We start from the raw sequence: 27,906 nt of genomic DNA, 5'->3' as shown, positions 1-27,906 counted from the left end.
AAGGCTGTAATATGCAAGGCCTACAGGCTAAGGTTTGTAAGAGTTTAACTTAACCATGCTAGGCCTCAGACTTAAGGAGGCATGATATAAGTAGGTGACCTAGGACTAACCCTTTGCCAGTCAAGTTACAAGATTATGTAAAGAATGTGCCAATAGGTGACGGTCAGGGAAATATGCTGCCTGTACCTGTCTAGACCACAAGACACCTGACTGTAGCATTATGGAAAGGTCTTCTCTTACTGCAGGTTACCATGGAAACACATTTACCTAGATACTAATGAGATGCTAATGAGACAAAGGGTGAAAAGTGAAGCACCCCAAAATGTATGGGGTGTGAAAGTACAGAGGATGTAATGTTGTGAAGCTCTTTTCAAACCAGGAGCAGGGGAAAGAGAGCTGGCTGGCTGGCTGGGCTGTCAATCGCACAAAGAGACACTGGAGGGACTTTCCCTGCAAAGCATCCTGGGTAGGGAAGCCCTTTATAAATCGGCTTCCAGTTGAGAGTGAGAGAACTGCAGGAGGGAAGATCTGGTGGTGCACTCTAGGCCTGTTGGAGGTATGTCATAGAAGCTACTCCTTGCTGGTGGGATTTATTTATTTAAAATAAATCCAGGCTTTTTTGTTTTTAAATTTGTCCAGAGTGGTCTTGCTGCTGCACTCTGCCACAGGGGAATTGATCCCTGCTCTTCCATATCTCAGGTAAGTGCCCTAAAAACTAAGGATGGCTGTCTTTTGGCAGTCTTGTGAATGTAGCTCTTTGACAGCACTTGGGAACAAAATGTTCTGGGTTAAACATCTTCTTTTGTTTGAGCTGAAATAAAATTTTTTGATTCATTGACATTTTTCATGACTTTTAGATTTTGTTGTGAAAAGGATAAAGTGCTGAAAAGATAATGTGTTTTCCACACACCCCCCCCCCCCATCACTTGCTGTAACAACATCACTAGCTCTAAAGTAGTATGAAATTAACAGACTACCTTCCTGGTAAGAAAGTTACGTGGTCTCTCAGTGCTGGCAGTATATCCACTTAGCTATAGCTTAGCTGCCTCTGCTTAAAGTGCCAGCTGTGTCCTGACGTCCATTCTTCACCACTGGTCCGCTCCCTGCACTGTTTAGATTCCAGAGGCTTTGTGCCTTCACAACTGCCTGGCCCTGCTTCACTTGGTGCTGCTGTAACACACCCTTCCTGACGTATGATTCCCTGCATCCCCAATGCTTGTGCTTTGCGGGCTAAGGAAAGCTTAGGAACCCCAGAGGCTCATGACCCTAGATCCCTCTTATAAAACATACCCCGTCCAATATTAAAAAGGCCTGTGGAGGGGAGCTCTTCCTTAGGGGCTGTGGAGGGAGAGGCTAGACTGGTCCTTAGTGAGACTTTGCAAAGCTCTCACGTGCCTGTCACGGTCTCCCTGACTATCTCTGCATTCTCTGGTTTGTTGTTTGATGTGGACGACCCTTCCATGCTGGACACGGCTGTTCCTTCACTAGTTTATTGTCTGGCAAACACAGCTGGCTCATATGCCTGTATGTCTGAGGTTCAATTGGGTATGTGTGTCTATATGTATGTAAATAGGCTCATACCCCACACATTGGTGTATATAGAGAGAGTAAGGGCCACCACAGTGGAGCCAGGCTCTATGGCAGCATCTGTAGCGTTGCCCACCCCCCAATCTTTTGCATCTGTAGCCTATGGAGCCAAATCCTGCTCCTGTTAGGTCCTGGCAGAGCTCTCCAAGGGGGGGACTCCACCCGCAGAATGACCACGTCTCTAACCCAGCTAGATCTTAGATGCTGAACTCCCTCGCTCAGCCCAGACTGGGGAGGGGGGGGGAGGGTACATGTCACCCAATGGGGTTCCACGTCTCAGCCCCTCACCGTGCTGCATGGCCAGCCAGTGTGGGGATGAGCCTTAGTGCCCAGCCAGGGGTGTCTTTCCTCCATGGAGGCTGATCTAAAGGAATGGGAGCTGGGACTAGCCTTTTCTGCTCTCCCCTGTGACCTGCGTGCCTTGGAAAAATGAAACCAGTCAAACAGCTCATGCATGGCTGAGCTTAAACTGAGAGCAGTTGGAAAGGAGGATGAGTCCCAGGAGCACCATAAACTGGTACATCATGGGCCAAATTCCACCCCTAGTGCTTTCCCCTCCCCCCCTTCAGGGAGTCAGTGTGGTAACAACCAAGGCATGAATTCGCTGGGTTAGGATGGTGCAACCTCACCCAGCAGAATCAAACCTCCCAGGGTGCATGTGTTGAATACCAACTCCCAGCTCCCCACAGCTGTAGGGTGAACAAACCCTGAGCCATGTGGCTAAAAGGGCAGATTGGTTTTCAGAGCTTCTGGATGCCTGGTGCACAGGTGCTGGAACTAGGGGTTCTCCTACACCCCCTGGCTTGAAGTGGTTTCCATGTTTATTATCATTTTTTTTTTTTAAATCCTTTGTCAGCCTGGCAAAACTGTAATGAAAACTAACCACCGCATTCACAAACTATCGTTGTCTGCGCCTACCAGTGTTCATGATGAAAAAACTGAGTATTGCACTTGCCCATCCAAAAATAGAGAGAGGCAAATGTAGGCATATAGAATTTTGTGTGGCTGCTTTATTGCCATTTCCATGTTAATGAGGAGACTGAAAATATTGGCAACTAAAATTAGCATAGTTGCTACCCTGTGGCCTGATGATGGCGGGGCAGTGGATACTGCAGAGTTGCCCGGTGTAGAACTGGGAGTTCTCTGAAATTACTGGGGGTTGTCCTATCAGCTGTTCTGTTCCACTTGTACAGGTTGACCTCCTTGCCAGAGAAGCCCCCCGCTATTGATTGGGTTTATTACAAGACTGCAGTTGCTAAGGTTGGCACAGTGGATGAGTTTGAAAAGAAGGTGAGATTATTGTCGTCAATTAGATGTTGCTGCAGTTTTGAAATCCAAGTGGAGGCTGCTCATGTCTGATGTACAAGACACAGAACTGTGAACTTTTCCTCTAGCAGGCTGCTAGGTGAGGAAAGAGTGTAAGGTCAGAGCTTTCCTATTCTCTCCTGATTCCCAATATCCAAAGAGCACTAGTCTGGCTACTGGGGAAATATTAGCTCTGGGAGCATGCAGGGCTTCAACAGAATTGAGAGGCAACACATTTAGAATTTATTTTTTTAATTTACAGTACAATGCACTAAAGGTTCCGGATCCTGTGGACACACAAATGGACAAGATAAATGCCCAGGAAAAGGAAGCTGTACGTATTTAAAAACTCTTCCCTGCCACATGGTTTCTCTTTGATCTGTGTAGTGGAATAGAATAATTCTGACTTGGAGTCTGCTGGTGGGTAATTAATTGTGCTGAGGTACAGGAGCTGCAAAGTCTGGGTTTGTGCATACAAGCAGCTTTTGAGCATGAATAGGTTCTCTCTACCTATACATGACCACACTTAGAGATTTAGGGTCTGGGACTGGATTGCAGTTCTGCTTGCTCTTCTGGTGTAATAAACTTGAAATTAGTGTAAGACAAAGGCTGCCAAACTCTGATCAACTGAGGATCTTATTGGCATCTTGTCAGCAGCCCAAAGGCTGCACCTCAGTTGCATAAAATAGGCCTGACTCCTTTTTAATGTGCAGTTGGATTTCTTGGAGACTGCAGGGGTCAAGATGGAACATTGCATAGTGTGACTTCTATTCTATGGGCTCCTCCTCTGTGCAAAAGAGGAGGGTAGGTGTAACAAACTCCAGGTGTTGTACTCGGGTTATTGAGGCTGGCAAATTCTCTGACTAAAAATGTCAAGAGCTTGTACCTGTTTTATCTAAAGCAGATGCTATTTTAAGGTCAGTGCCTCTTTAAGATTTCAAAGTAGCAGCCGTGTTAGTCTGTATTCGCAAAAAGAAAAGGAGTACTTGTGGCACCTTAGAGACTAACAAATTTATTTGAGCATAAGCTTCTTTAAGGATGAGGTAAGACGAGAATGGTGACTCCCTTTCCCTGGCTAAAGTGAAATGGGATGAGAGTCACAGCTTCACTGCAGGAAACAATCTAGGATTAATGCGCTCACCAAATCCTTTGTTCTCTTGTTTTCCTGGCTGTAGGTGTAGAAGTGGCCTGAGGAAAGAGTATATGGTCAGAGCTTTCCCTATTATCTGCTGATTCCCAACTGCTGTATTAGCCTCTTGAGACTTTTAGTAGTCTGCATAATTTAGAGTAGTGTGATGTATGCTCTGATACTTGCCTGCATGCAGCTGGTCCAGTATTAGGAGTGAAAAGGGCCACCTTTGTACATCTCCATTACATTCTGAGCTGTGCTGTGTTCTCCTTGGCTGTAGCCAAGGACCTGGTCCAGAAGCTTACTGGAGTAAAATTTTGCAAATACTATTGAATCATGTGTGATGGCTTGAGAAATAACTCTGTGCTCTCTGGGGAGAGACTGTTCAAACATCCTTTCAACCTTTGCCACTGAAGAGCAGGAAGTAAAAAGCACTGTTAATACCACGAAGTGGTGTGGTAATAACAATAATCCCTTGAAGTGGATGTGAACTTTTTTTTTTTTTTTTTTTTTTAATAAATGGGCATTGGGCAAATAATCAATAATTACATAGGGGTTGGTGTCCGAGCTGGAATTAGAATGTAGCAGTTCTTCACTCCTGGTCCTGTGCTCAGTCCACAAGGACCCACTGACCTTTAGAGGAATTCAGGAGCTTCTTTTTATCTGTATAACTTGACTTGGTTTGTAGGATAAGATAGTAACCTTTTGGCATTAGATTGTTAGTGCTGTATGGAAGCATTAACATGTTTTGGCTCTCTACAAGACTACGAGCATCCTAGTGACAGTGCAGTGCTGAGTATGTTCTGTACATATGAGAGCCAACCAACACTATTTGTGAAGCTGGCATCAAGTTGAGTTGATCTACTACAGGAAGCCAGTTCACTTGGAAGGGTCTGAGAGTGTTTTTGGGGAGACCAAAAGAGCACTAGTCTGGCTACTGGGGAAAAATTAACTCTGGGAGCATGCAGAGCTTTTAATAGAAGTGAGAGGCAATGCATTTAGAATTTATTTTTTGAATTTACAGTACAATGCACTAAAGGTTCCTGAGCCTGTGGACACACAAACAGACAAGATAAATGCCCAGGAAAAGGAAGCTGTAAGTATTTAAAAACTCTTCCCTGCCACATGGTTTCTCTTTGATCTGTGTAGTGGTATAGAATAATTCTGACTTGGAGTCTGCTGGTGGATAGTTGTGCTGAGGTACAGGAGCTGCAAGTCTAGGTTTGTGCATATAGGCATCTTTTGAGCATGAATAGGTTCTCTCTACCTATACATAACCACACTTGGGGATTTAGAGTCTGGAACTGGATTGCAGTTCAGCTTGCTCTTCTGGTGTAATAAACTTGAAATTAGTGTAAGACAAAGGTAGCCAAACTCTGATCAACTGAGGAGCATATTGGCATCTTGTCAGCAGCCCAAAGGATGCACCTAAGTTGCATAAAATAGGCCTGACTCCTTTTAATGTGCAGTTGGATTTCTTGGAGACTGCAGGGGTCAAGATGGAGTATTGCATAGTGTAACTTCTATTCTGGGGTTCCTTCTCTGTCTGAAAGAGGAGGATGGGTGTAACAAACTTCAGGGTTTGTACTCAGGTCATTGATGTCTTTAGCCAGAGAATTTGTCAGCCTCAAGAGCTCCTTGTGGCTTCCTCTGTTACAGAATGTGTCTGCTTAAAAACTTCTAGATCACTAGAGTCTTGTAAACCCGCTGTTCAAAACAAGTTTGAACAAAGTGGCTTATATTAAGTTTTTGTAACACTTAGCAGCAGAGGCTGAAGCCTATGGCTTTGGGAGTTTATCTGACTTCAGATTCTCACTGCAATCCGTTTAAAAAGGGAGGAGTGGAATCTACGTCCTAACTGATCAGTGCAACAAGGAAGGGTAACTTCAAACCTCTCTCCATCTTTGCAGGCTTTGGGGGGCAAAATCACTTGTCTAGAAAATTACTTAGTAATTGTTACAAGGAACACCTAAGATAACTAACTTCTTTCTGTTGTAGTAAAAAACAATCTGTTTCTTTTGTGCTTTTGAAAGCTCTTTGGCGAAATGATTAAACTGACTATGCACTTAGTCAATTTCCCTCTTGTATCTCACATAGCAACAGGGGACAGAGAACTTGTATTAGAAAACAAACAGTTATTGTAAACCCACAAAAATGACAAGGAGAATCAGGGGCAGATATAGGGCTTGAAATTACTTTTACCTGTTTTATTTAAAGCAGATGCTATTTTAAGGTCAGTGCCTCTTTAAGGAAGAGGTAAGACGAGAATGGTGACTCCCTTTCCCTGGCTAAAGTGAAATGGGATGAGAGTCACAGCTTCACTGCAGGAAACAATCTAGGATTAATGCGCTCACCGAATCCTTTGTTCTCTTGCAGGCTAAGAGTGCTGCTGAATATGTGCAGGCCTCTAAATCCCGTATTGTCCAGTATGAGAAACAGGTAGGTTTGATGGGTTCTACCCTGTGAATTTCATGTTTAAGGCAGCTTGGTATGAAACCTTGTTTTAATTTCTATTTGTACATCTAGTTTAATCTGAATGCTTGCTTACATCTGACTTTAACATTTTCTTGTCTCTCCTCCCACTTCAAGCTTGAGAAGTTCAGAACCATGATTCCATTTGATCAGATGACATTTGAGGACTTGAATGAGGTCTTCCCTGAAACCAAACTGGACAAGGAGAAGTATCCATACTGGCCACACAAACCTATTGAAGACCTGTAAATCTGTCCGAAAGCAGTTTCTGGTGACTGTCAAATTCTCTAGAATCTTTTAAATAAAGTAATTGTACAGGGCTTCAGCCATGTGTCTCATCTTGATCTCAAAACTGAAAGATTAAATCCACTAGGAGTTTTTGGGTTTTTTAAGTGGGAAATGAATGCCGTGAAATAAGCAGGCAATTGGTTTTGGAGGCTCTGCACTCTTTACAGAGTGGGGATAGTTCCTGAAGGAGGACAGGATTGAGTCTTCCAAGCAGGATGCCAAGGTTAGTGTTTGTAGAATAGTCTCCCTGTTCTTGCCATTCAGGTTAAACCCAAGGTTGTTTGGGTCACTGAGATAATAGTTCAGTGAACCAAATGACCAGCCCAGTTTAACTTTCAGCCCTTTTCTGTATTACAGGTGCAAGCATCTCTCTCTCTAATCTGTCCATGAGACACTCATTGGACCTGGTTACAAACCTGGCAAAACCTTACAAACCTACAGCTGCTTTTTTTCCCCACAGCCTCAGTGTGCCAGATGGGCTTGTGCCCCAGCATCTATTATGCAGCTGTGCAATTAGCCCATGCTGCCTCAGCAGGGGGTAGGAGAGGGCCATCCTGACTGTAGAGGCAGGGATGTGGGAGGACTTTTCCATCGCACGGCCAGATGAATATTACGGACTGGTTGCATGAACCCATCAAAGAACAGGCAGACTTGCTGCTCTTGATCTAAAGGTTGTGTGTAGCGTTTGGGAATGCAGGTAAATGAATAGGAGAGCAGCTTCACAACACGCGCCTTCTGAGAGGAGTGTAAGATTCTACTAGGTAGGTTTCACCTTCAGCCAAAACCGTGACCATTTTGGCGTTTGTTATTTCTGGGTGATCCAGGTCTCCCATTAGTAATGTGGAGTACTCATAAGGCAAACACTTCCAGTGGTCTGCAAAAATCAGATACATGGTATGTTTATGTAAGACAGCATGTCTTGTGACCAGCACTAACTGGTTGGAATTTTTGCTATGGTAAATATACCTTTTCCTCTGGAGCTCATTATTTTCCTTTAAACTTGAATCCTGGGCTGTAGTTAAGGGTAGGAAGCCCACCTTGGCCTGTTCCCGCCTTTGAGTTGATAGTGGGAGCCTGGACTCCAATGACAGTTGGAGGAGCCTGTCTCATCCCATCAAGACCAGCACTAATCTAGTCCATTGTGTTATTTCATGTTTGCTTTGTTCCCCCCAGATCTCCACGTGTAGTTCAGCACTTCTGATAGGTACAGCTAAGATGACTTACACCTCCTCCAGTAATTCCCTGTCAGCTGGAACACTAGCTCCATGAGTGTATTTTATTCAGGTAACTTATTTGCTGATGGGATGCCCTAGGTGTACACATTGCTTTACAAAGCACTTGAAGAACAAGGCTCCTGCCCTGAAGAGCTTGCACTGTTATTCAGACATGCAGTAATTCATGGATTAAAACCACTTAATTCAAGGATAAGAAGCAGGAAAACCTTTTTAGGGAGGAGGTTGAGGCAAGCAAGTATTAGAAAAGGCACACATTTAACTGCTCCATTGTACAATAATGATGATGATAAACAGTAGTGATAAAAGCAGGTGCAGCTCTTTTGTAGACATATGCCCGGCTTCTGGCAAACAGACGCTAGGGACACCATCCCTGCCCATCCTGGCTAATAGCCATTGATGGACCTATCCTCCATCAACTTATCTAGTTTTTTTTTTAACTGTGTTATAGTCTTGGCCTTCACAACATCCTCTGGCAAGGAGTTTTTCACAGGTTGACTGTGCGCTGTGTGGAAAAATACTTCCTCTTGCTTGTTTTAAACCTGCTGTTTCATTGGGTGACCCCTACTTCTTGTTATGAGAAGAAGTAAAGAACACTTCCTAATGTACTTTCTCCGCACCAGTCATGGTTTTATAGACCTCTACCATATTCCCCCCTTAGTCGTCTATTTTCCAAGCTGAAAAGACCCAGCCTTATTAATCTCTCCCCATATGGAAGCCGTTCCATGCCCCTAATCATTTTGTTGCCTTCCTCTGAACCTTTTCCAATTCCAATATATCTTTTCTGAGATGGATGTATTAATTCATTTGCAGATTGAACACCATTAATTTGGGCTTGAATAGGGACTGGGAGTGGCTGGCTCATTACAAAAGCAGTTTTGCCTTTCCTGGAACTGATACCTCCTCATCTATTATTGGGAGGGGACTACATCCACCCTGATCGACTTGGCCCTGTTAGCACTGGTTCTCCATTTGTGAGGTAACTCCCTTCTTTTCATGTGTCAGTATATTTATGTCTGCATCTGTAATTTTCACTCCATGCATCTGAAGAAGTAGGGTTTTTACCCACGAAAGCTTATGCTCAAATAAATCTGTTAGTCTTTAAGGTGCCACCGGACTCCTTGTTGTTTTTGTGGATACTCACTAGCAGGGTTCAGATTAGCAGCCGTGTTAGTCTGTATTCGCAAAAAGAAAAGGAGTACTTGTGGCACCCTAGAGTAACAAATTTATTTAAGCATAAGCTTTCGTGAGCTACGGGGGAATGGATGAGTCATTACACAAAGTAAAACTATTACCCCATGTTATTTCTCCCCCCCCCACCCCACCCCCCACTGTTCCTCAGATGTTCTTGTTAACTGCTGGAAATAGCTTACCTTGCTTGTCACCATGAAAGGTTTTCCTCCTTCCCCCCCCCTCATCCCCCTCCCGCTGCTGGTGATGGCTCATCTTAAGCGATCACTCTCCTTACAGTGTGTATGATAAAACCCATTGTTTCATGTTCTGTGTGTGTGTGTATATAAATCTCCCCTCTGTATTTTCCACCAAATGCATCCGATGAAGTGAGCTGTAGCTCACGAAAGCTTATGCTCAAATAAATTTGTTAGTCTCTAAGGAGCCCCAAGTCCTCCTTTTCTTTTCACTAGCAGGGCTATCCCCTGATACTTCTGATATACAGGATTCAAGTTTGGTTCAATGGCTCTCAGCAACCCGCACTATACAGCAGGCCAGAGCTGCTGGACCAATTCGTATCTGCTCCTCTCTCCATTGAGGGACCCCGATGCCGGCCCACCCCCCTTGGCTCTGGGGGCAGAGTGTGGACACGGGCCAGCCGGGTGTGGGCCCTGGGATTCCTGCCAGCCTGGGGTACCCAGCCAGAGATGTGCGGGGAAGGGAGGGAGGCAACTGATGCGGGATCTGGGGCTGGCGGAGGTGGGGCGCAGCCGGGTACTGCCTGCTGCTCCGGGGCGGGGAGAGCGGCTCCCGCCGCTGCTCTGTGTCCCGCTCTGGAAGCGGTGGTGGCTGCAGAGGACGCTCTTGGCACGGGGAGGGGAGAGAGAGCGCGGAGCGGAGCAAAGCCGCCGGACTGCGGGGGACCACAAAGGGCAGCTGCGGCCCCCCCCCCCCCGCCCGCCCCAGGCTGTTCGCAGGGCAGGCGCCCCTTCCCCCCCCGGAATGGCCGTGCAGCCCCGGCACGCGGTGGACCACTCTGCAGCAGGGCAAAAATGTCTCCCTGGGTTTCCTTGACAAAGCTGGGCGCCGGGAGAGCACGTGGGTGGGGGACTGGACAAGCTGCGTGTGCCGGGAGCAGCCCTAGCGCTCTCTATTGGCTTCTGCGGCGCAGGTGGCAGGGATGCTCTTTCCTAGGATGTGCCGGGATCCTAGCTATGGTGACCGCGTGGCCTAATGGATAAGGCGTCTGACTTCGGATCAGAAGATTGAGGGTTCGAGTCCCTTCGTGGTCGGTTGGCTTTTTTCCCCCCCCTCAGACAAATGTCCTTTCTTTGCCCATGCAAAATTAGCGGCCGAAGGAGCGTTTACACCCAACTGATCTCAGAGGGGCCACTAGAAAGCCACGCCAAGTGCATTGACATAAGTGGAAGGCTTATCCCAGTGAAATTTTATATAGGGTCCTAGTTTGAATTACAGAGCCTAAGAACAGATAACACATGGTCTCCCTCTGTAAACCACAGATCAGAACTTGCTGATTTCTTCCTTTCCTCTCTGAAGTTGTTAAAGAAGGATGGACAAGCATTAGTTAGCACCCATGATGGCAGGAAAGGAGACATCAGCTTTAGTTATAATGAAGGAAGATGGTGGGGTGGAGAGAGGACTGCCACCAAGACAGGTTTGCAAGAAGGGGGAATCTAAGATGTTTGGGACTGTTGCCAATGAAAACTACATGACTTCTAGTTCTATGCATGTGCCGCAGACCCATAATAGTTCATCACTAAAGATGAAGGGTGGGCAGTGCATTTGGGTAGAACCACTCTAGCTCAAACGCTCTACCTTGGGAAAGTCCCATGTGGGGTAACCAGCTGTCCTGTTTAATTTCTTTGGCACAGTGGCTTAGACTGTAATGCCTTCATCCCTAAGGAGTATTAATTAGCATAGAAAAAGTATGAAGCACACTCTGTTGTGCACTTTTATGGGTCCTCAATAGAGAGCTGAACTTTCATTGTAACCTAACTATACCAACATGATCGCACTTCAAAAAACCATATGCAGATCAACTGGGGACCTGTCTCTGTCAGCCCCAGATATCCCAGATCAGATATCCGTGAAAACAGCAAGTAAAAAATAAATGTGTCTGTTGGGTTAGGTTTCAGAGTAGCAGCCGTGTTAGTCTGTATTCGCAAAAAGAAAAGGAGTACTTGTGGCACCTTACAGACTAACAAATTTATTAGAGCATAAACTTTCGTGAGCTACAGCTCCCTTCATCGGATGCAAAATGCATCCGATGAAGGGAGCTGTAGCTCACGAAAGCTTATGCTCTAATAAATTTGTTAGTCTGTAAGGTGCCACAAGTACTCCTTTTCTTGTTGGGTTAGGGAAGGCAAAGTACGTATCAACACTGAGGTTTAAAAAAACAAACCACCTGGGCACTCTGATTTTAGGGATATTTCCATTTATCAGTCCCAGACCCTGATTTCCTAATGGAGATGCAGATTTCTATGTCTCACTTAATAGAATAAAGCACTAAAGATCATGCGAGTCTTGAAGCTCCTACAGCACAATTGCTGCCCTCTGAGTGACATTATCCTATGGAATAAGTGTTGGGCTTTCAGACCTGGTGCTGGATGAGGGATAGTGGGTCAAGAAAGGACTATGTAAACTGGAAACTGGCTTGTGTGTCTTGTCTGTAAAAATCCTTGGTCATTGTAAATAGCAGGGTGAAGCAGAGTGTCCTGAGGGAATTGTTAACTTCAGGTCCATCTCTCCCCACCCCAACAAGACACTTTAACAAGTAAAAAGTAAAGGCCACAAAAACAGCCCTGTAAAATAAAAACTGGATGGAGCCAGTGGGGATGACAATGAAGAATAGATGACAGAAGTAGACAGGAAAAAATATTTTTTAGCTGGTCAGACACTGGGACTGGATGGCAGGGGGAATCACTCAATAACTGCCCTATTCTGTTCATTCCCTCAGAAGCATCTGGCACTGGCCACTAATGGAAAATAGGATACTGGGCTAAATAGACCATTGGTCTGATCCAGTATGGCCATTCTCTTGTTCTTAGGATAAGCAAAAATGTATTAAGTTGTCATGATTTATGCATGAGAATGTTTTAATTAGGGGTTTAGAGTACATAGGTACACAGATGAGGTAACTAGGTAAACTGAGTCTGTGCAAAATTTTGGGACCAGGGATAAAATATCGGTGATGGACAATAGGAGAGTAGAGAAGACCAGAGATTTGGAGAGTTGCCCTGTCCCCAGGAGACTTAACTTGTTCAATGATCTTTCTTGCCTGACCTGCTTTAGCACGTATTCATAGGTGACAACAGCATGGTCTTAACCGTACAAAATAAAGGCTAAAATAAACTGTTTAAGCCTAAATTGAAATGGATCTTGTTTTTCACCCAACAGCTCCAATCTTTAGGGTGAGGTTGGAAGGACTGGGTCTATTGAGGCCTCAAAAGTCTGTGTGCAAGTTCTGAGCTGAGGCTGTCATAGACTTGTGTCCATAGAAGAGACCTCTCTCTGTGGGGTGTGAAAGGACTGCTCCCATGCAACACCTTTCCCAAAGCATCCCACATTTCTGGAGGTTCAGTTGGTGTGACACTATACCCCATATTCTTCATAGTAATATTATGAGTATGGCATAATAATGATGTATTTCATGCAAGATAAGGTATGTGAGATATCATTGAAAAGGTTTCAGAGTAGCAGTCGTGTTAGTCTGTATCCGCAAAAAGAAAAGACAGACTTGTGGCACCTTAGAGACTAACAAATTTATTTGAGCATAAGCTTTCGTGAGCTACAGCTCACTTCATTGGATGCATGCAGTGGAAAATACAGTGGGGAGATTTTATATACACAGAGAAAATAAAACAATGGGAGTTACTATACACATTGTAATGAGAGTGATCAGGTAAGGTGAGCTATTACCAGCAGGAGAGAAAAAAAAACCCTTTTGTAGTGATTGAAAAGGTTATGATTTACTGAATATGTTGATCCTATTTGTATGCTTGGATAATTTTTGTATCTGAAGTTAGGAATATTGACAGTGTATATGTATTTCATGTAGTTATTCCTGGGCAACACCCACTAGGCAAAAAGCTCTCGGTCTAAATGACTGGCTGGCAAGGGCCCATTCAAGTTGGATGGCCCATCAGGGGAACACTTGGCTCTGAATGGACCATGGAAGACACCCATCTACATCTAATGGGCTTTCCTGTAAACATTCTAACTAAATTATAAGAAAAGGAGTACTTGTGGCACCTTAGAGACTAACAAATTTATTTGAGCATAAGCTTTTGTGAGCTACAGCTTACTTTATCGGATGCATTCGGTGGAAAATTTTTTTTTCCACCGAATGCATCCGATGAAGTGAGCTGTAGCTCACAAAAGCTTATGCTCAAATAAATGTGTTAGTCTCTAAGGTGCCACAAGTACTCCTTTTCTTTTTTACTGTAAGGAGAGTGATCACTTAAGAAGAGCTATTACCAGCAGGAAGGAGGGGGGGAAGGAGGAAAAACTTTTGTGGTGATAATCAAGGTGGGCCATTTCCAGCAGTTAACAAGAACGTCTGAGGAACAGTGGGCGGTGGGGTGGGGGGGAAATAGTTTTACTTTGTGTAATGACTCATCCACTCCCAGTCTCTATTCAAGCCTAAGTTAATTGTATCCAGTTTGCAAATTAATTCCAATTCAGCAGTCTCTCGCTGGAGTCTGTTTCTGAAGTTTTTTTGTTGAAGGATAGCCACTCTCAGGTCTGTAATCGTGTGACCAGAGAGACTGAAGTGTTCTCCGATTGGTTTTTGAATGTTATAATTCTTGACGTCTGATTTGTGTCCATTTATTCTTTTACGTAGAGACTGTCCAGTTTGACCAATGTACATGGCAGAGGGGCATTGCTGGCACATGATGGCATATATCACATTGGCAGATGCACAGGTGAACGAGCCTCTGATAGTGTGGCTGATGTGATTAGGCCCTATGATGGTGTCCCCTGAATAGATATGTGGACAGAGTTGGCAACGGGCTTTGTTGCAAGGATAGGTTTCCTGGGTTAGTGGTTGTGTCGTGTTGTGTGTGGTTGCTGGTGAGTATTTGCTTCAGGTTGGGTGGCTGTCTGTAAGCAAGGACTGGCCTGTCTCCCAAGATTTGTGAGAGTGATGGGTCGTCCTTCAGGATAGGTTGTAGATCCTTGATGATGCGTTGGAGAGGTTTTAGTTGGGGGCTGAAGATGATGGCTAGTGGCGTTCTATTATTTTCTTTATTGGGCCTGTCCTGTAGTAGGTGACTTCTGGGTACTCTTCTGGCTCTGTCAATCTGTTTCTTCACTTCAGCAGGTGGGTATTGTAGTTGTAAGAATGCATGATAGAGATCTTGTAGGTGTTTGTCTCTGTCTGAGGGGTTGGAGCAAACGCGGTTATATCGTAGAGCTTGGCTGTAGACAATGGATCGTGTGGTATGATCTGGATGAAAGCTAGAGGCATGTAGGTAGGAAAAGCGGTTAGTAGGTTTCCGATATAGGGTGGTGTTTATGTGACCATTGCTTATTTGCACCGTAGTGTCCAGGAAGTGGATCTCTTGTGTGGATTTGTCCAGGCTGAGGTTGATGGTGGGATGGAAATTGTTGAAATCATGGTGGAATTCCTCAAGGGCTTCTTTTCCATGGGTCCAGATGATGAAGATGTCATCAATGTAGCGCAAGTAGAGTAGGGGCGTTAGGGGACAAGAGCTGAGGAAGCGTTGTTCTAAATCAGCCATAAAAATGTTAGCATACTGAGGGGCTATGCGGGTACCCATCTCAGTGCCACTGATTTGAAGGTATACATTGTCCCCAAATGTGAAATAGTTATGGGTGAGGACAAAAAGTCACAAAGTTCAGCCACCAGGTTAGCCGTGACATTATCGAGGATACTGTTCCTGACGGCTTGTAGTCTATCTTTGTGTGGAATGTTGGTGTAGAGGGCTTCTACATCCATAGTGGCTAGGATGGTGTTTTTAGGAAGATCACCGATGGATTGTAGTTTCCTCAGGAAGTCAGTGGTGTCTCGAAGATAGCTGGGAGTGCTGGTAGCGTAGGGCCTGAGGAGGGAGTCTACATAGCCAGACAATCCTGCTGTCAGGGTGCTAATGCCTGAGATGATGGGGCGTCCAGGATTTCCAGGTTTATGGATCTTGGGTAGCTGATAGAATACCCCAGGTCGGGGTTCCAGGGTGTGTCTGTGCGGATTTGTTCTTGTGCTTCTTCAGGGAGTTTCTTGAGCAAATGCTGTAGTTTCTTTTGGTAACCCTCAGTGGGATCAGAGGGTAATGGCTTGTAGAATGTGGTGTTGGAGAACTGCCTAGTAGCCTCTTGTTCATATTCCGACCTATTCATGATGACAACAGCACCTCCTTTGTCAGCCTTTTTGATTATGATGTCAGAGTTGTTTCTGAGGCTGTGGATGGCATTGTGTTCTGCACGGCTGAGGTTATGGGGCAAGTGATGCTGCTTTTCCACAACTTCAGCCCGTGCACATCGGCGGAAGCACTCTATGTAGAAGTCCAGTCTGCTATTTTGACCTTCAGGAGGAGTCCACCCAGAATCCTTCTTTTTGTAGTGTTGGAAAGCAGCCATGGGCATGTGACTTGCCCATGGACTCTACAGGAACATGTGACCAGGTCACCTGGTGCTGGACTCCATCGTGGGATGTCAGTGTTTTTCCACAGGCTGGCGTGGGACCCAAGCTTGGAGACAAAGGGTTCCCACCCTATGCAAAAGCTATTTAAGGCAGGGGAGTGACATAATCATGGTTCTTCACTGACTCCCCACTCAAAGAGACTCCTGGAAACACCTGAGGGAACAAAGACTGAACTGGGGGAAGTGCTGGACCCAGGTTAGAGGGATTTTTAGCCTGTGAAAGGAACATCTGGGGTTTTTAAGATGTAAGCAAGTGCAGGCTGCTTGCATCATCGTTTAGGATGAGAATTTGCTACTTCTATCTAATCTCTTTAGTATATTAAGCTTAGTTTGTGTATTTTGTTTGTTTGCTAGGTAATCTGCTTTGATCTGTCATCTTTTAAGTGATAATAAGGGACAGCAATCTTTTGTAGTTTATAAACTTATTTTTGCTTTGTCTAAAACCTGTGTGTGGGAGTCATAATTTGGGCCAGAAAGCTGTTGCATATCCTTCTCCACATTGAGGGAGGTGGCAAATTGCATGAGCTTATGCTGTACAGATCTCTGTGCAGTGCAAGATGGTATAATTTTGGGTTTACACTCCAGAGGGGGGTGCATGCCTTAGGAACTGGGAGGTGCCTTAGCTGTGCCTTCCCAGGCAGGGGCTGGTTAAGGAACCTGTGTGTATGTAACTACAGCTGGGTGTCTCTCTACCTGTATGTGTACTGGAGCCTGGGAAAGGGCTTGGCAGGCTGGTCACAGCAGTACAATGTATAGGGAGCCCAGGCTGGTGGGTCAGGGGGGGTTCAGTGGTACCCCAGTTCCAGGTGGCAGCCCAGGGGAACCTGTCGCAGTTGGCTCTACAGAGATCATTAAAACTGATGATGTTATGGAACTTCCTGTTTTGTTTTAATTGTTCTCAACGTACAGCAGAGGTGCAAATCTCTTGTTTATTTCTTCTCCATTTAACTTCAGTGACTGGATAGAAATTCCCCTCCTAACCACAGTTGACCTGCCGCTGGCACAATTGCAGAGGGGAGGCTGGCTACTGGATTTTGCTTGCTGGACTTGTCAACCAGATTGTAGATACAATTTGTCGAGGTGCTCCATCTATTCTTCATGCTTCCAATTCTCTTCTACATAGGAGAGTTTATGGTACTGCTGAGATTTTCCTCCTCCCCACCCATGCTGACTTTAAAATGGTCACAGATGTATGGGTGAAAGCATATAGCTCAACAGAGTTAAAAAAAAAAAAACTCGCATGGAAGGAGCTTCCATTTAAAAGCTTGCTTTGTTACTTCTCATTGTTTTTGTAACATTGGCAGACCAGATGTCCCTCATGCCAAGGCCCCTAACCCTCACTGAACACTGCCACATGCATAGCTGGAAATCAGTCTGGCTAACCTGTGTGTTTAGTATAGGTAAAATAGATATTAGAGTTATAAGAGTATGTTTAGTGTTTGAAGTGCTTGTAGGGTGCTGCACATGTTAATCTTTCTTAACATCAGGACCCCATGTTAAGGTTATATTAAGTGTTTGTGTTGTAAACCTCAAACTATTTAATGCTTCTTCCCTGTTTGATCACAGGTTTCAGAGTAGCAGCCGTGTTAGTCTGTATTCGCAAAAAGAAAAGGAGTACTTGTGGCACCTTAGAGACTAACACATTTATTAGAGCATAAGCTTTCGTGAGCTACAGCCGATGAAGTGAGCTGTAGCTCACGAAAGCTTATGCTCTAATAAATTTGTTAGTCTCTAAGGTGCCACAAGTACTCCTTTTCTTTTTCCCTGTTTGAGTTACATAATGTAAAATAAAAAAAGGAGGACTTGTGGCACCTTAGAGACTAACAAATTTATTTGAGCATAAGCTTTCATGAGCTACAGCTAAACTACAAACTACAGTTTGTTAGTCTCTAAGGTGCCACAAGTCCTCCTTTTCTTTTTGTGGATACAGACTGACACCGCTGCTACTCTGAAACCGGTCATAATGTAAAATACTGGTTTTCTCACCAAAGGTGTTAGGACCTACACACAAGAAGGCCCATTGAAACCAAATGATCCATTGTGAAACATCAAAAGACAAAGACTTTGTGCTGGTGGAGAAGCAATTAACACCTATGAACAGGAGATGTGCACAAGGCTTCGTCCCATCAGTTTGAACTTGGACTGGAATAAAAATTCCTGGCAAGAAGGAACTGTATCCATATGCTGCTTGGATTTCCCGGAGAGGGCAGGACTTCAATCAAAGCATAAGCAAGGGATTTCTGGCTGTTTAGCTTGTGTTAGCCCCAGGGCCTCTGCAGATTACTGGGGGGGACAAGGCCTGCCCCTGCTTGCCCCCCCCGCCTTGTGCACACCCCTGGCTAAAGGATCTATAAAGCTTGCATATTACAGTAGTTTTCTATCACCTTTTGGAACCCAAGACTAGCTAATTTGTGTGTGTATGTTTACCTGCTTTAATCTTGTCAATAACTCATTTCTTTTTCCTAGTGAAACATCTTTAGTTAGTTAATAATAGGATTGGCTACAAGTATTCTCTTAGGTGAGAGATCTAGGGTGCACTTTGAGGGTTCCCCCTGGGGTCCTGCCTGGAACTGGGGTACCACTGAGCCCTCCTGACCCACCAGCCTGGGTTTCTACTCATACAGTACTGCTGCCAAGCCCTCTCCCAGATTCCAGCACACACACAGATAGGGACACACCCAGCCATGGTTACATACACACAGGTTCTTTAACCAGCCCCTGCATAGGAAGGCACAGCTAAGGCACTACTCTATTCCTAAGGCACACCCCCCACCCCCTGGAGTGGAAACCCAAAATGATACCATCTTGCACTGCACAGAGAAATGTACAGCATAAGCTCCTGAAATTCACCCTCTCCCTCAATGTGGAGAGAGAGATCCCACAGCTTTCTGCCCCAAGTTATGACTCCCTCACACCAGTTTTAGATAAAGCAAAAATAAGTTTAACAACTATAAAAGATAAATTTTAAGTGATTATAAGGAATAGCAATCAGATCAAAGCAGATTACCTAGCAAATAAACAAAACACACAAACTAAGCTTAATATGCTACATAGGTCAGATATGAATGGCAAATTCTCGCTCTAAATGATGATGATGATGATGCAAGCAGTATGCAGATTCTTAAGGCGTAAGCTGCACTGGCTTGCAGCTTAGAAACCCCAGGTGTTTCATTCACAGGCTAAAAATCCCTCTAACCTGCGTCCAACACTTTCCCACAAGTCAGTCCTTATTCCTCAGGTGTTTCTAAGAGTCTCTGTGGGTGGGGAGTCAGTGAAGAACCCCAATGATGTCACTCCCCAGCCTTAAATAGTTTTTGCATAGGGCAGGAACCCTTTGTCTCCAAGCTAGGTTCCCATGCTAGCCAGTGAAAAAAACCCTGGTATTCTAAGATGGAGTCCAGTACCAGGTGACCTGGTCACTTGTTCTTGTAGAGTTACACTGGCAAGTCATGTGCCCATGGCTGCTTTGCTTAGTCATAGCAGGGGCCATTATCCATACTTTAGTTAGAACGTTTACAGGAAAGCCTGTTACATGCAGATGAGGGTTTTCCACAGTCTGTTGTGAGCTAAATGTTCCCCTGATGGGCCATCCAACTTGAATGGGCCCTACCCAGCCTGTCATTTAGACCAGTGGTTTTCAAACTGCGGGTTGCAACCCAGTACTGAGTCGCGGAATCTAAGGCATTGGGTCACGGTGGCTCTGGTCAGCACCGCCGACCGGGCCGTTAAAAGTCCTGTTGGTAGTGCTCTGCTAAGGCAGGCTAGTCCCTACCTGTTCTGAAACCATGATGCACCCTGGAAGTGGTCAGCAGCAGGTCCAGCTCCTAGGCAGGGGGGCCACAGGGCTCCATGCATGGCCCCTGCCCTGAGCACCAGCTCTGCACACCCATTGGCTGGTTTCTGGCCAATGGGAGCTGGGGTGGGGGCAGCGCCTGTGAGTGAAAGCTGTGCAGAGCCACTTGCACGCCTCTGACTAGGCGCTGAACTTGTTGCTGGCTGTTTCTGGGGTACCATGTGGTCTGTGGTGCCAGGAGAAACAGGAAGCCTGCCTTAGCACTCTGGCTGTACTGCTGACTGGAAGCCACTCAAGGTAAGCCTGCACCCCAGCTCCTACCCAAACCTGGAGCCCCTTCACCCAAAACCCCTCATCCCTGGCCCCACCCCAGAGCCTGCACCCCCAGCCCAGAGCCCTGACTCCTTCCCACACCCCAATGCCCTGCTCCAGCCTAGTGCCTCCTCCCACACCCTGAACCCCTCATTCCTGGCTGCAGCCCTCACCCCCGCACTCCACATCTCTGCCCTAGCCTTGAGCTCCTCCAAACTCCTCATCCCCAGCTCTGTTGAGTCAAGGGCATCAACAATTTTCTTCAACTGGGTTGCCAGAAATTTTTTTTGAAAACCACTGATTTAGACTGTGAGTCTTTTGCCTAGTGGGCATTGCCCAGGAATAACTATATGAAATACAGATACAGTCAATATTCCTAAGTTCAGATACAAAAATGATACATGCGTACAAATAGATTAATCCTATTCAGTAAATCGTAACTTTTTCAAAGATCCCTTACATGATGTATCTTGCATAAAATGCGTTATGATTGTCATAATCATATCATAATAATATCTCTGTGAAGAATATGGGATGCAATGTCACAATGATGGGATTGGCTACTAGTGTGCTCTTAGGTGAGAGATCTAGGGTGCACTTGACCTGGGGTAAGTGACTGGGAGTAACCTGTCTATGGTTGTGTGTGTGTAAGGGACCATCTATCACAGGGGTTCTCAAACTTTATTGCACCACAACCCCCTTCTGACTACAAAAAATATTATATGACCCCAAGAGGGGGGACTGAAACCTGAGCCTCCCTGAGCCCCACCACCCCTGAGAGGGGGGGCAAACCCAAAGTATTTTATTAACTACAATTGGTTAATACCATAGTAAAAACATCCCTGATTTGTTAATAATTAAATCACAGTGTTTTAATATCATGTGCTGCAAAGAGCCACTTGCAGCTCCAGAGCCACAGGCTGAGTAGCACGGCATTAATGCCTTCCAGCATTACAATACATCCATTTTATCTCTGCCCTTCCTCCCCATAGAAACTACCATGTTGACACCCTGAATGACTTATTTCCCAGACAGAAAGAAGAAGAATGGGAGGGAGAAGAGGGGGTCCTGGGGAGTTGGGAATGGGGGCATGCACACAGCCCCTAACAAAGGGGAAGGGAGAATGGTGGACCTTGGTAGGTGGTGAGGGGGCACACAGAATCCCATAGCATGGAGGAAAGGTGGTGCAATGTAGCATACAAACCCGACCCAAGGCAGGAAAGAGTTAATGGGGTACTGGAGATGCAATCAACCTGCTCTGCAACACCAGGGAGGTATTAAAGAGGAGATGAGAGCACTGCTCTGCTGCTAAGAGGCAGGCTGGGTGAGCAGGTGTAGGGTGGGTGCTCATGGTGGCTGGGCCCAGGGAGACTATGGGTGGTTAGGTGTCCTGGAGGAAAGGGAAGAGTTGGTTTCTTTATGCTTGTTGTGGTCTGGTGGGTGGGAACCCTGGAAGGGGGAGAGCCGTCAGAGGCCTAGCTGGAGAGCTACAGAGCTGCAACCTGGGAGGCTTTAGAGAGTGCGTGGAGCAGTGGAGGACCCATGAAGTTGAAGTGGCTGCTGTGCTGCTTGATGCTGTGGGAGGATGCTCTAGTAAGGCTGTTCTAATCCAGGTGGGAATGGGGGAGGGGCAGACAGAGCACCTGGCATGGGAGGAGAATGGGGAACATGGGAATGGGTGGAGGGGGGAGATGGAGAATTCTGGTGAGGTGATGAGAAAGGGGTGAATACAGAGCCCCTCTCAGGGGAACCCAAGGAGGGGGGGAGTAATAGGGGTGCACACAGCTATGGGGAGTAGGGTCATAAACAGCTGTTGGTGGTAGAAGACTGAAGGACTCTGATCTGGGGGAGGGAGGGTACACATACAATCCCTGCAAGGAGAGAATGGGGGGCTTACAGGAAGTCCCTGAAATAGAAGGCAATGGGAAGGTGGCATTTGGGGGAATGAAGGATATATCGGAGACTCTGTGTGTGCAATGATCTCCGCCTACAGAAGCTATAAAGTGTGTGCCCACTGACCCTTCCCCCAATAATGTTAAGTTTTGAGTGTGTCTATCCATCACGCTCAGTCTTTACGTGAAAAAAATATTTGCTTTAAAAATGAGAGAGGCTGTAACCTTCAAAAATCATGTGCAGTGCCTTGAGAGAGTTACAAGTAAAGTCCTCATGGCTGGATCTCCAATCTCCATGAATGAGTTGGCTAGTGATTTAGTTCTGTTGAAAGACTCTATTATTTAATATGAAAGAAATGCCAATAAAATGGAACATATAAAATAAAAAGAGGATTGCTTATTTGTAGGACAGATGAGATCTACTACATCTTGGTCTGTAGTAAATAAAAAGTATTCCAATATCCTTTCCAAAATAGTTAGTTCTTAAAGTTTTTCAAATAATTTTATATATTGTTCCTGGAAACAATAATTAGGCTAAAAGATGCCTGAAATATATTTCGATTAAAATGTACTCTAACTAAAATGATGATAGAGAGGTTTAAAACACTTGGTGTGCTTTTTTTTTTTTTTTTAACAATTATGAAAGCAGCCCTTCACTCTAGAGATGACACTTGAACCCCTAATCCCTAGGGTTGGAAGCTAGTGCCTGTATTAGGCCACTAGAACCGGGTAAAAAGGAGTTTGCATTATTTGCCACTTGATTCCTCATATTGCCCTGAAATATAGTTGCATGAAGATTTTTGTTCTTTCAAGTCCCTTTTCTGCCTCGTGCTGACACTGAGTTCTGTTGGTCCCCCTTCTACTGCAAGCAGCTCTTTATCTTTTGCTTTTTCCAAATGCATCTGCAAGAGTCTTTACTCAATTCGTTTTGGTACCAGGCAACTGGTTTCATACCAGAGTGACACTGACTCAGGAGCTAGACAGCACATCTTTCCCACACCTAGCTCACAAGAGCAATATTCCAGTCTTTTTTCTGGACACTTTCACTATAGAAAGTGTATCACCCTGAGAGTAACAAACTCATTTCCCAGTGAACATTTAACTCTGGGTGGGCATTTGGACATAAGCCCTTTTGATTGTACATAGCCTGGCTGGGCATGATCACCTAGGTGTGTAGCACATCTGTGTACACATTCTCTGTCCTGAAGCTTTATTTTTCATCATGTCCACATCTGGTGGCAAAATCTTCAAAGGCCAAATTCTGGGTAGTTTTCATGTTACTTCCTTAGATATGTATTTGTAGCAAGACAATGCCAATCACCTCTTGTTTTTTTCCCCCCTTATCTTCCTCCCCACCTTTCTATACAGGTGCTGGGCTGACACCATGCACTTCTCCCAAATGCATAGGGTTAAATAAGGGCTATAATAGGGTATATAGGGTAGGACCTATTTCTCATGTATAGGGATCAATTCTGAATGGGTAGAGGAGGGCAGGATGGTTATGTCTGTGAGCTAACCTCTGCTTTCCCTACGCTTCTGGGGAAGCTGCTTTCTCAGCCTGGCATTGAGGGGACCAAATGTGTGTGACTGCTTTCTGGGAAATCTCACTTCAAAACAATCTCCATGGTCTTTCCTCTAGATAATCTCTTTAACACAGGTTTCATAGTAGCAGCCGTGTTAGTCTGTATTCGCAAAAAGAAAAGAAGTACTTGTGGCACCTTAGAGACTAAGAAATTTATTTGAGCCTAAGCTTTCGTGAGCTACAGCTCACTTCATCGGACCCTTTTCTCTTTAACACACTCGTCCTCATTTTCCCATTGAACCCTTTGACCTTTTCACGCTGGTTGGAAATTGCCTCCATTAAAATAAAATCGACCACGAAGGGACTCGAACCCTCAATCTTCTGATCCGAAGTCAGACGCCTTATCCATTAGGCCACGCGGTCACATTAGGTGACAAGAGAGCAGTGATGAAGAGAACATGTATCATAGCCAGCAGCTGTTACTTGTCGCCTTTATTGGGGCTCATTGGAGGTAAGAGCAGAGGAGTTTCACTTTATAAGAATCCTGCAATGCTAGTCAGAGCTACGCCTGTGCTGCGAGGGAAGCTCAAATACCTTTTGCATCTCTTCCGCATTGGTACTGGGCTCCTCATCTGAGCCTTTTAAGAATGTATTGGCCATAAAAACAAGGAATTAAACCCAAAACATGTTTTTCAGTTTTATTTTTTGTTCTAGGCAAACCCTCGTTTTCTTTCAAATATTATTTCAGTTCATTTAGCTTTCTAATCAAACTATCGATTTACATCCTAACGTCGGCTACTCTGCTGTCAGAATTGAAGGACGAATTTTTCCTGGTGTAACTGTAAAAGTGATTGTCCAGGGTTGTGACCGTCACCTGGCTTCTTATTAGTCAAAGCTCACTGATGTATTAAAGGGTTCAGAGTAGCAGCCGTGTTAGTCTGTATTGACAAAAAGAAAAGGAGGACTTGTGGCACTTTAGAGACTAACACATTTATTTGAGGTAGCAGCCGTGTTAGTCTGTATTCGCAAAAAGAAAAGGAGGACTTGTGGCACCTTAGAGACTAACAAATTTATTAGAGCATCAGCTTTCGTGAGCTACAGCTCACTTCATCGGATGCAGCTGTAGCTCACGAAAGCTTATGCTCTAATAAATTTGTTAGTCTCTAAGGTGCCACAAGTCCTCCTTTTCTTTTTACATTTATTTGAGCATCAGCTTTCGTGAGCTACAGCTCACTTCATCGGATGCACCAAATATGCTTATGCTCAAATAAATGTGTTAGTCTCTAAAGTGCCCCAAGTTCTCCTTTTTTCTTTTTGACGTAATAAAAAATATGGTCCTTGCCCCGCGGAGGAGTGACTGCCTTTTTTTTTCTTCCCGGGGGAAGCTGGAACCGTGACTTCACACCCCTCTATCTTTGCGGCGTGTGCGCACAACTGCCTGGCGCTTTCAACAACGCGGCCTTTTACTGGCTTCCGCTGCCGGAAGTGTTTCACGGGCACACGGTATAAGCGCGCCGGGGGGGGGCGGGGGGAAGCGCACCCGGGCGCGCGAAGCCGCTCGCCCAGCCGCGGGATTCGAACGCGCGACTCGCTGTTCCGCACGAGCCGGCTTTTTCCTCGAGGCCACGCGCTCGCAGCGGGAGCGGGCGCAGCCCTGTGGTCACTAGTATGTTGCGCAAAGAGCAGCAGCCGCGCTCGGGCTCACGCGCCGAGGCTAGGGCGGGAGGGCAGCCGCTTGCCCGCCCCCTCCCCCGTGCCATGCGGGCCCAGCAGCCAGCTCTTGCCTAACCTGTGGGCAAGGGGACGTCACGCCAGTCTGTGCAGGAGTTGTTCGTGGGTAACAGGGCAGGGGAAGGAAAGCTGTTTCCCCGCTGCAGACGTTACTGATTTCAGGAGGGGCTGGGGGGGGGAGGAGCGCCAGAGGAGATGAGGCTGATGTTGGGGTTTATGGAGGACCAGGCCAGTGGCTTCTCAGCAGCAGAATAGGTAGAACCCACAGGAGAAATACAGTTCGGCCACCACAGAGTTAAGGAAGAATGTGAGACGCTTCTTTTCACAGAGCCCCAGTGGCCTAATGGATAAGGCACTGGCCTCCTAAGCCAGGGATTGTGGGTTCGAGTCCCATCTGGGGTGAAGAGCTTTTTTTTTTCTTTCTCCTTTTTAAAAGTAACCCGTGTCTCCATCTCTAGGTGGTGTCTAAATTCCATTATTGGCTACAGGTTTCAACCGCACAGCATGGTCCTCTGTGTTGCTCTCCAGTGTTCTCAACAGATAAAAGGTAAACCAACAAGGGACGGGTTTCAGAGTAGCAGCCGTGTTAGTCTGTATTCGCAAAAAGAAAAGGAGGACTTGTGGCACCTTAGAGCCTAACAAATTTATTAGAGCATAAGCTTTCGTGAGCTACAGCTCACTTCATCGGATGCATTACAACAAGGACTGTGGATCTGTGTGAACAGTTCCTGGCAGACTTGATTAGCCTTTTCCAGCACAACATAGTATGATGCCAGTCGCTGTGTCTATGAATTACAAACGCGTCATTCAAGCCCGCTAGGTTTTTTAGTTTTGTTTTTTTTTTATGCTAATCCCATCTGTTGTGAATTTTTGCTCTTGCTAGGAAAATAGCTCTATTCAGCAGCCACCTTCCATCTTAAAATCCTTTTCATGCAGGTGAGTTCTGCTTTAACCTCAGCTCTCATTTTTGTTGCCCCCCCCCATTTTATTTATTTAATTAAATAAGTTTTCGGTCTTCTTCTGTCTCCCTTCTCTGCAGTGGTGGTGAAAGAGGCAACCAGATCCTCCCTTCACTGAGGGGTCAGGGAAGATGCGTGGCATAGGGTGGCACAGAACCTGGCTGTGCCTTGAAGGTGTTCAGGGATTTGGGTGTCCTAGACAGGAGCATGCGCGCTGTTGAGGTCTCATGGGGACCATGGTTGCTACAGGAAAGCCTGCGAGTTGCACAGCAAGGGGTCTCTCTGGGAGGCCCCAGCTGCATTCCCTGCATGATCCTGCTGGCTCCAGATTGTGCGGCTTCCATCCGTTGCATCCTTGATGCTTGGGCATTGGGCACGGAAGGACAAAGGACCCTGAGCCCTCAGGGCAGCAATCGCTTCAAAGGGACTAGAAGCAGGGATGCCCTTTTGAAGGGGATGGGCCAACTGCCTCTGGAGAATAGCAGTTTGGGCCTGGCTAGTGACCATGGTGGTCTCAGTGCTATTCCACCAACGCCCCTCACTGCGCCATTCTAGTAGAGCAGCTTCATATTTCACTGGTCCTACCCCTTCATTCAGAGCAAAACATGCCTCTAAAGCAGTGGTTCACAAACTTTTATACTGGTGACCCTTTTCACACAGCAAGCCTCTGAGTGCGCCCCTCATAAATTAAAAACACTTTTTAACATATTTAACACCATTATAAATGCTGGAGGCAAAGCGGGGCTTGGGGTGGAGGCTGATAGCTTGTGATCCCTATGTAATAACCTCGCCACCCCCTGAGGGAGTCATGACCCCCATTTTGAGAACCCCTGGCTAAAGCTATGGCAGAGAGAGACCAGTTCCTAGTGACAGATTTCAGAGTAGCAGCTATGTTAGTCTGTATCCACAAAAAGAAAAGGAGTACTTGTGGCACCTTAGAGACTAACAAATTTATTAGAGCATAAGCTTTCATGAACTACAGCTCACTTCATCCTTTTCTTTTCACAGTTCCTAGTGCTAGCTCCTTGCCATTTCTGAGCTCAGGGCTCCATCGTGTGGCTTCTTGATTCACTCAAGGAGTTTTGTGAAAACTTTATTCTCTCCTATTGATTTTCCCTTTTCTGTTTTACCCAGACAGGTTCACTGGCTGCTATTCAAATGTGTCCTGTTTTCCATTAACCATAAAAGCAGCAGCCAAGTCATGCCTCTAACAGAGCTCGGGACATAGTCTTTATACCCACAAGGCACTTTAATGGCAACCATAGAATCATAGAATCATAGAATATCAGGGTTGGAAGGGACCCCAGAAGGTCATCTAGTCCAACCCCCTGCTCAAAGCAGGACCAAGTCCCAGTTAAATCATCCCAGCCAGGGCTTTGTCAAGCCTGACCTTAAAAACCTCTAAGGAAGGAGATTCTACCACCTCCCTAGGTAACGCATTCCAGTGTTTCACCACCCTCTTAGTGAAAAAGTTTTTCCTAATATCCAATCTAAACCTCCCCCATTGCAACTTGAGACCATTACTCCTCGTTCTGTCATCTGCTACCATTGAGAACAGTCTAGAGCCATCCTCTTTGAAACCCCCTTTCAGGTAGTTGAAAGCAGCTATCAAATCCCCCCTCATTCTTCTCTTCTGCAGACTAAACAATCCCAGCTCCCTCAGCCTCTCCTCATAAGTCATGTGCTCTAGACCCCTAATCATTTTTGTTGCCCTTCGTTGTACTCTTTCCAATTTATCCACATCCTTCCTGTAGTGTGGGGCCCAAAACTGGACACAGTACTCCAGATGAGGCCTCACCAGTGTCGAATAGAGGGGAACGATCACGTCCC

General features: G+C 45.7%; 1 protein-coding gene and 3 non-coding genes across 4 annotated transcripts; 3 read left to right on the top strand and 1 right to left on the bottom strand.

Annotated features, from left to right (window-relative positions):
• Positions 1-531: 531 nt before the first annotated feature.
• On the top strand, positions 532-6,818 carry LOC119842994 (ATP synthase subunit d, mitochondrial-like). The gene is made up of 7 exons (XM_038371879.2): positions 532-556; positions 614-699; positions 2,781-2,877; positions 3,155-3,226; positions 5,046-5,117; positions 6,398-6,460; positions 6,611-6,818. Exons 4-7 carry the CDS (start codon positions 3,194-3,196, stop codon positions 6,740-6,742), a joined length of 300 nt encoding a protein of 99 aa, XP_038227807.2. The 5' UTR covers positions 532-556; positions 614-699; positions 2,781-2,877; positions 3,155-3,193; the 3' UTR covers positions 6,743-6,818.
• A 3,584-nt stretch (positions 6,819-10,402) lies between these two features.
• Positions 10,403-10,475, top strand: TRNAR-UCG. Its single transcript has one exon. It is a non-coding gene; the product is annotated as a tRNA-Arg (tRNA).
• Positions 10,476-23,736: 13,261 nt separating this feature from the next.
• Positions 23,737-23,809, bottom strand: TRNAR-UCG. The gene has a single exon. It is a non-coding gene; the product is annotated as a tRNA-Arg (tRNA).
• A 1,637-nt stretch (positions 23,810-25,446) lies between these two features.
• On the top strand, positions 25,447-25,519 carry TRNAR-CCU. The gene has a single exon. It is a non-coding gene; the product is annotated as a tRNA-Arg (tRNA).
• Positions 25,520-27,906: the final 2,387 nt, after the last annotated feature.

Source organism: Dermochelys coriacea, chromosome 14 (genome assembly GCF_009764565.3).
Source record: "Dermochelys coriacea isolate rDerCor1 chromosome 14, rDerCor1.pri.v4, whole genome shotgun sequence".
NCBI classification, from domain to species: Eukaryota; Metazoa; Chordata; order Testudines; family Dermochelyidae; genus Dermochelys; species Dermochelys coriacea.
Note: the sequence above shows the minus strand (reverse complement) of the source record. Positions and strands in the feature narration are given on the sequence as shown.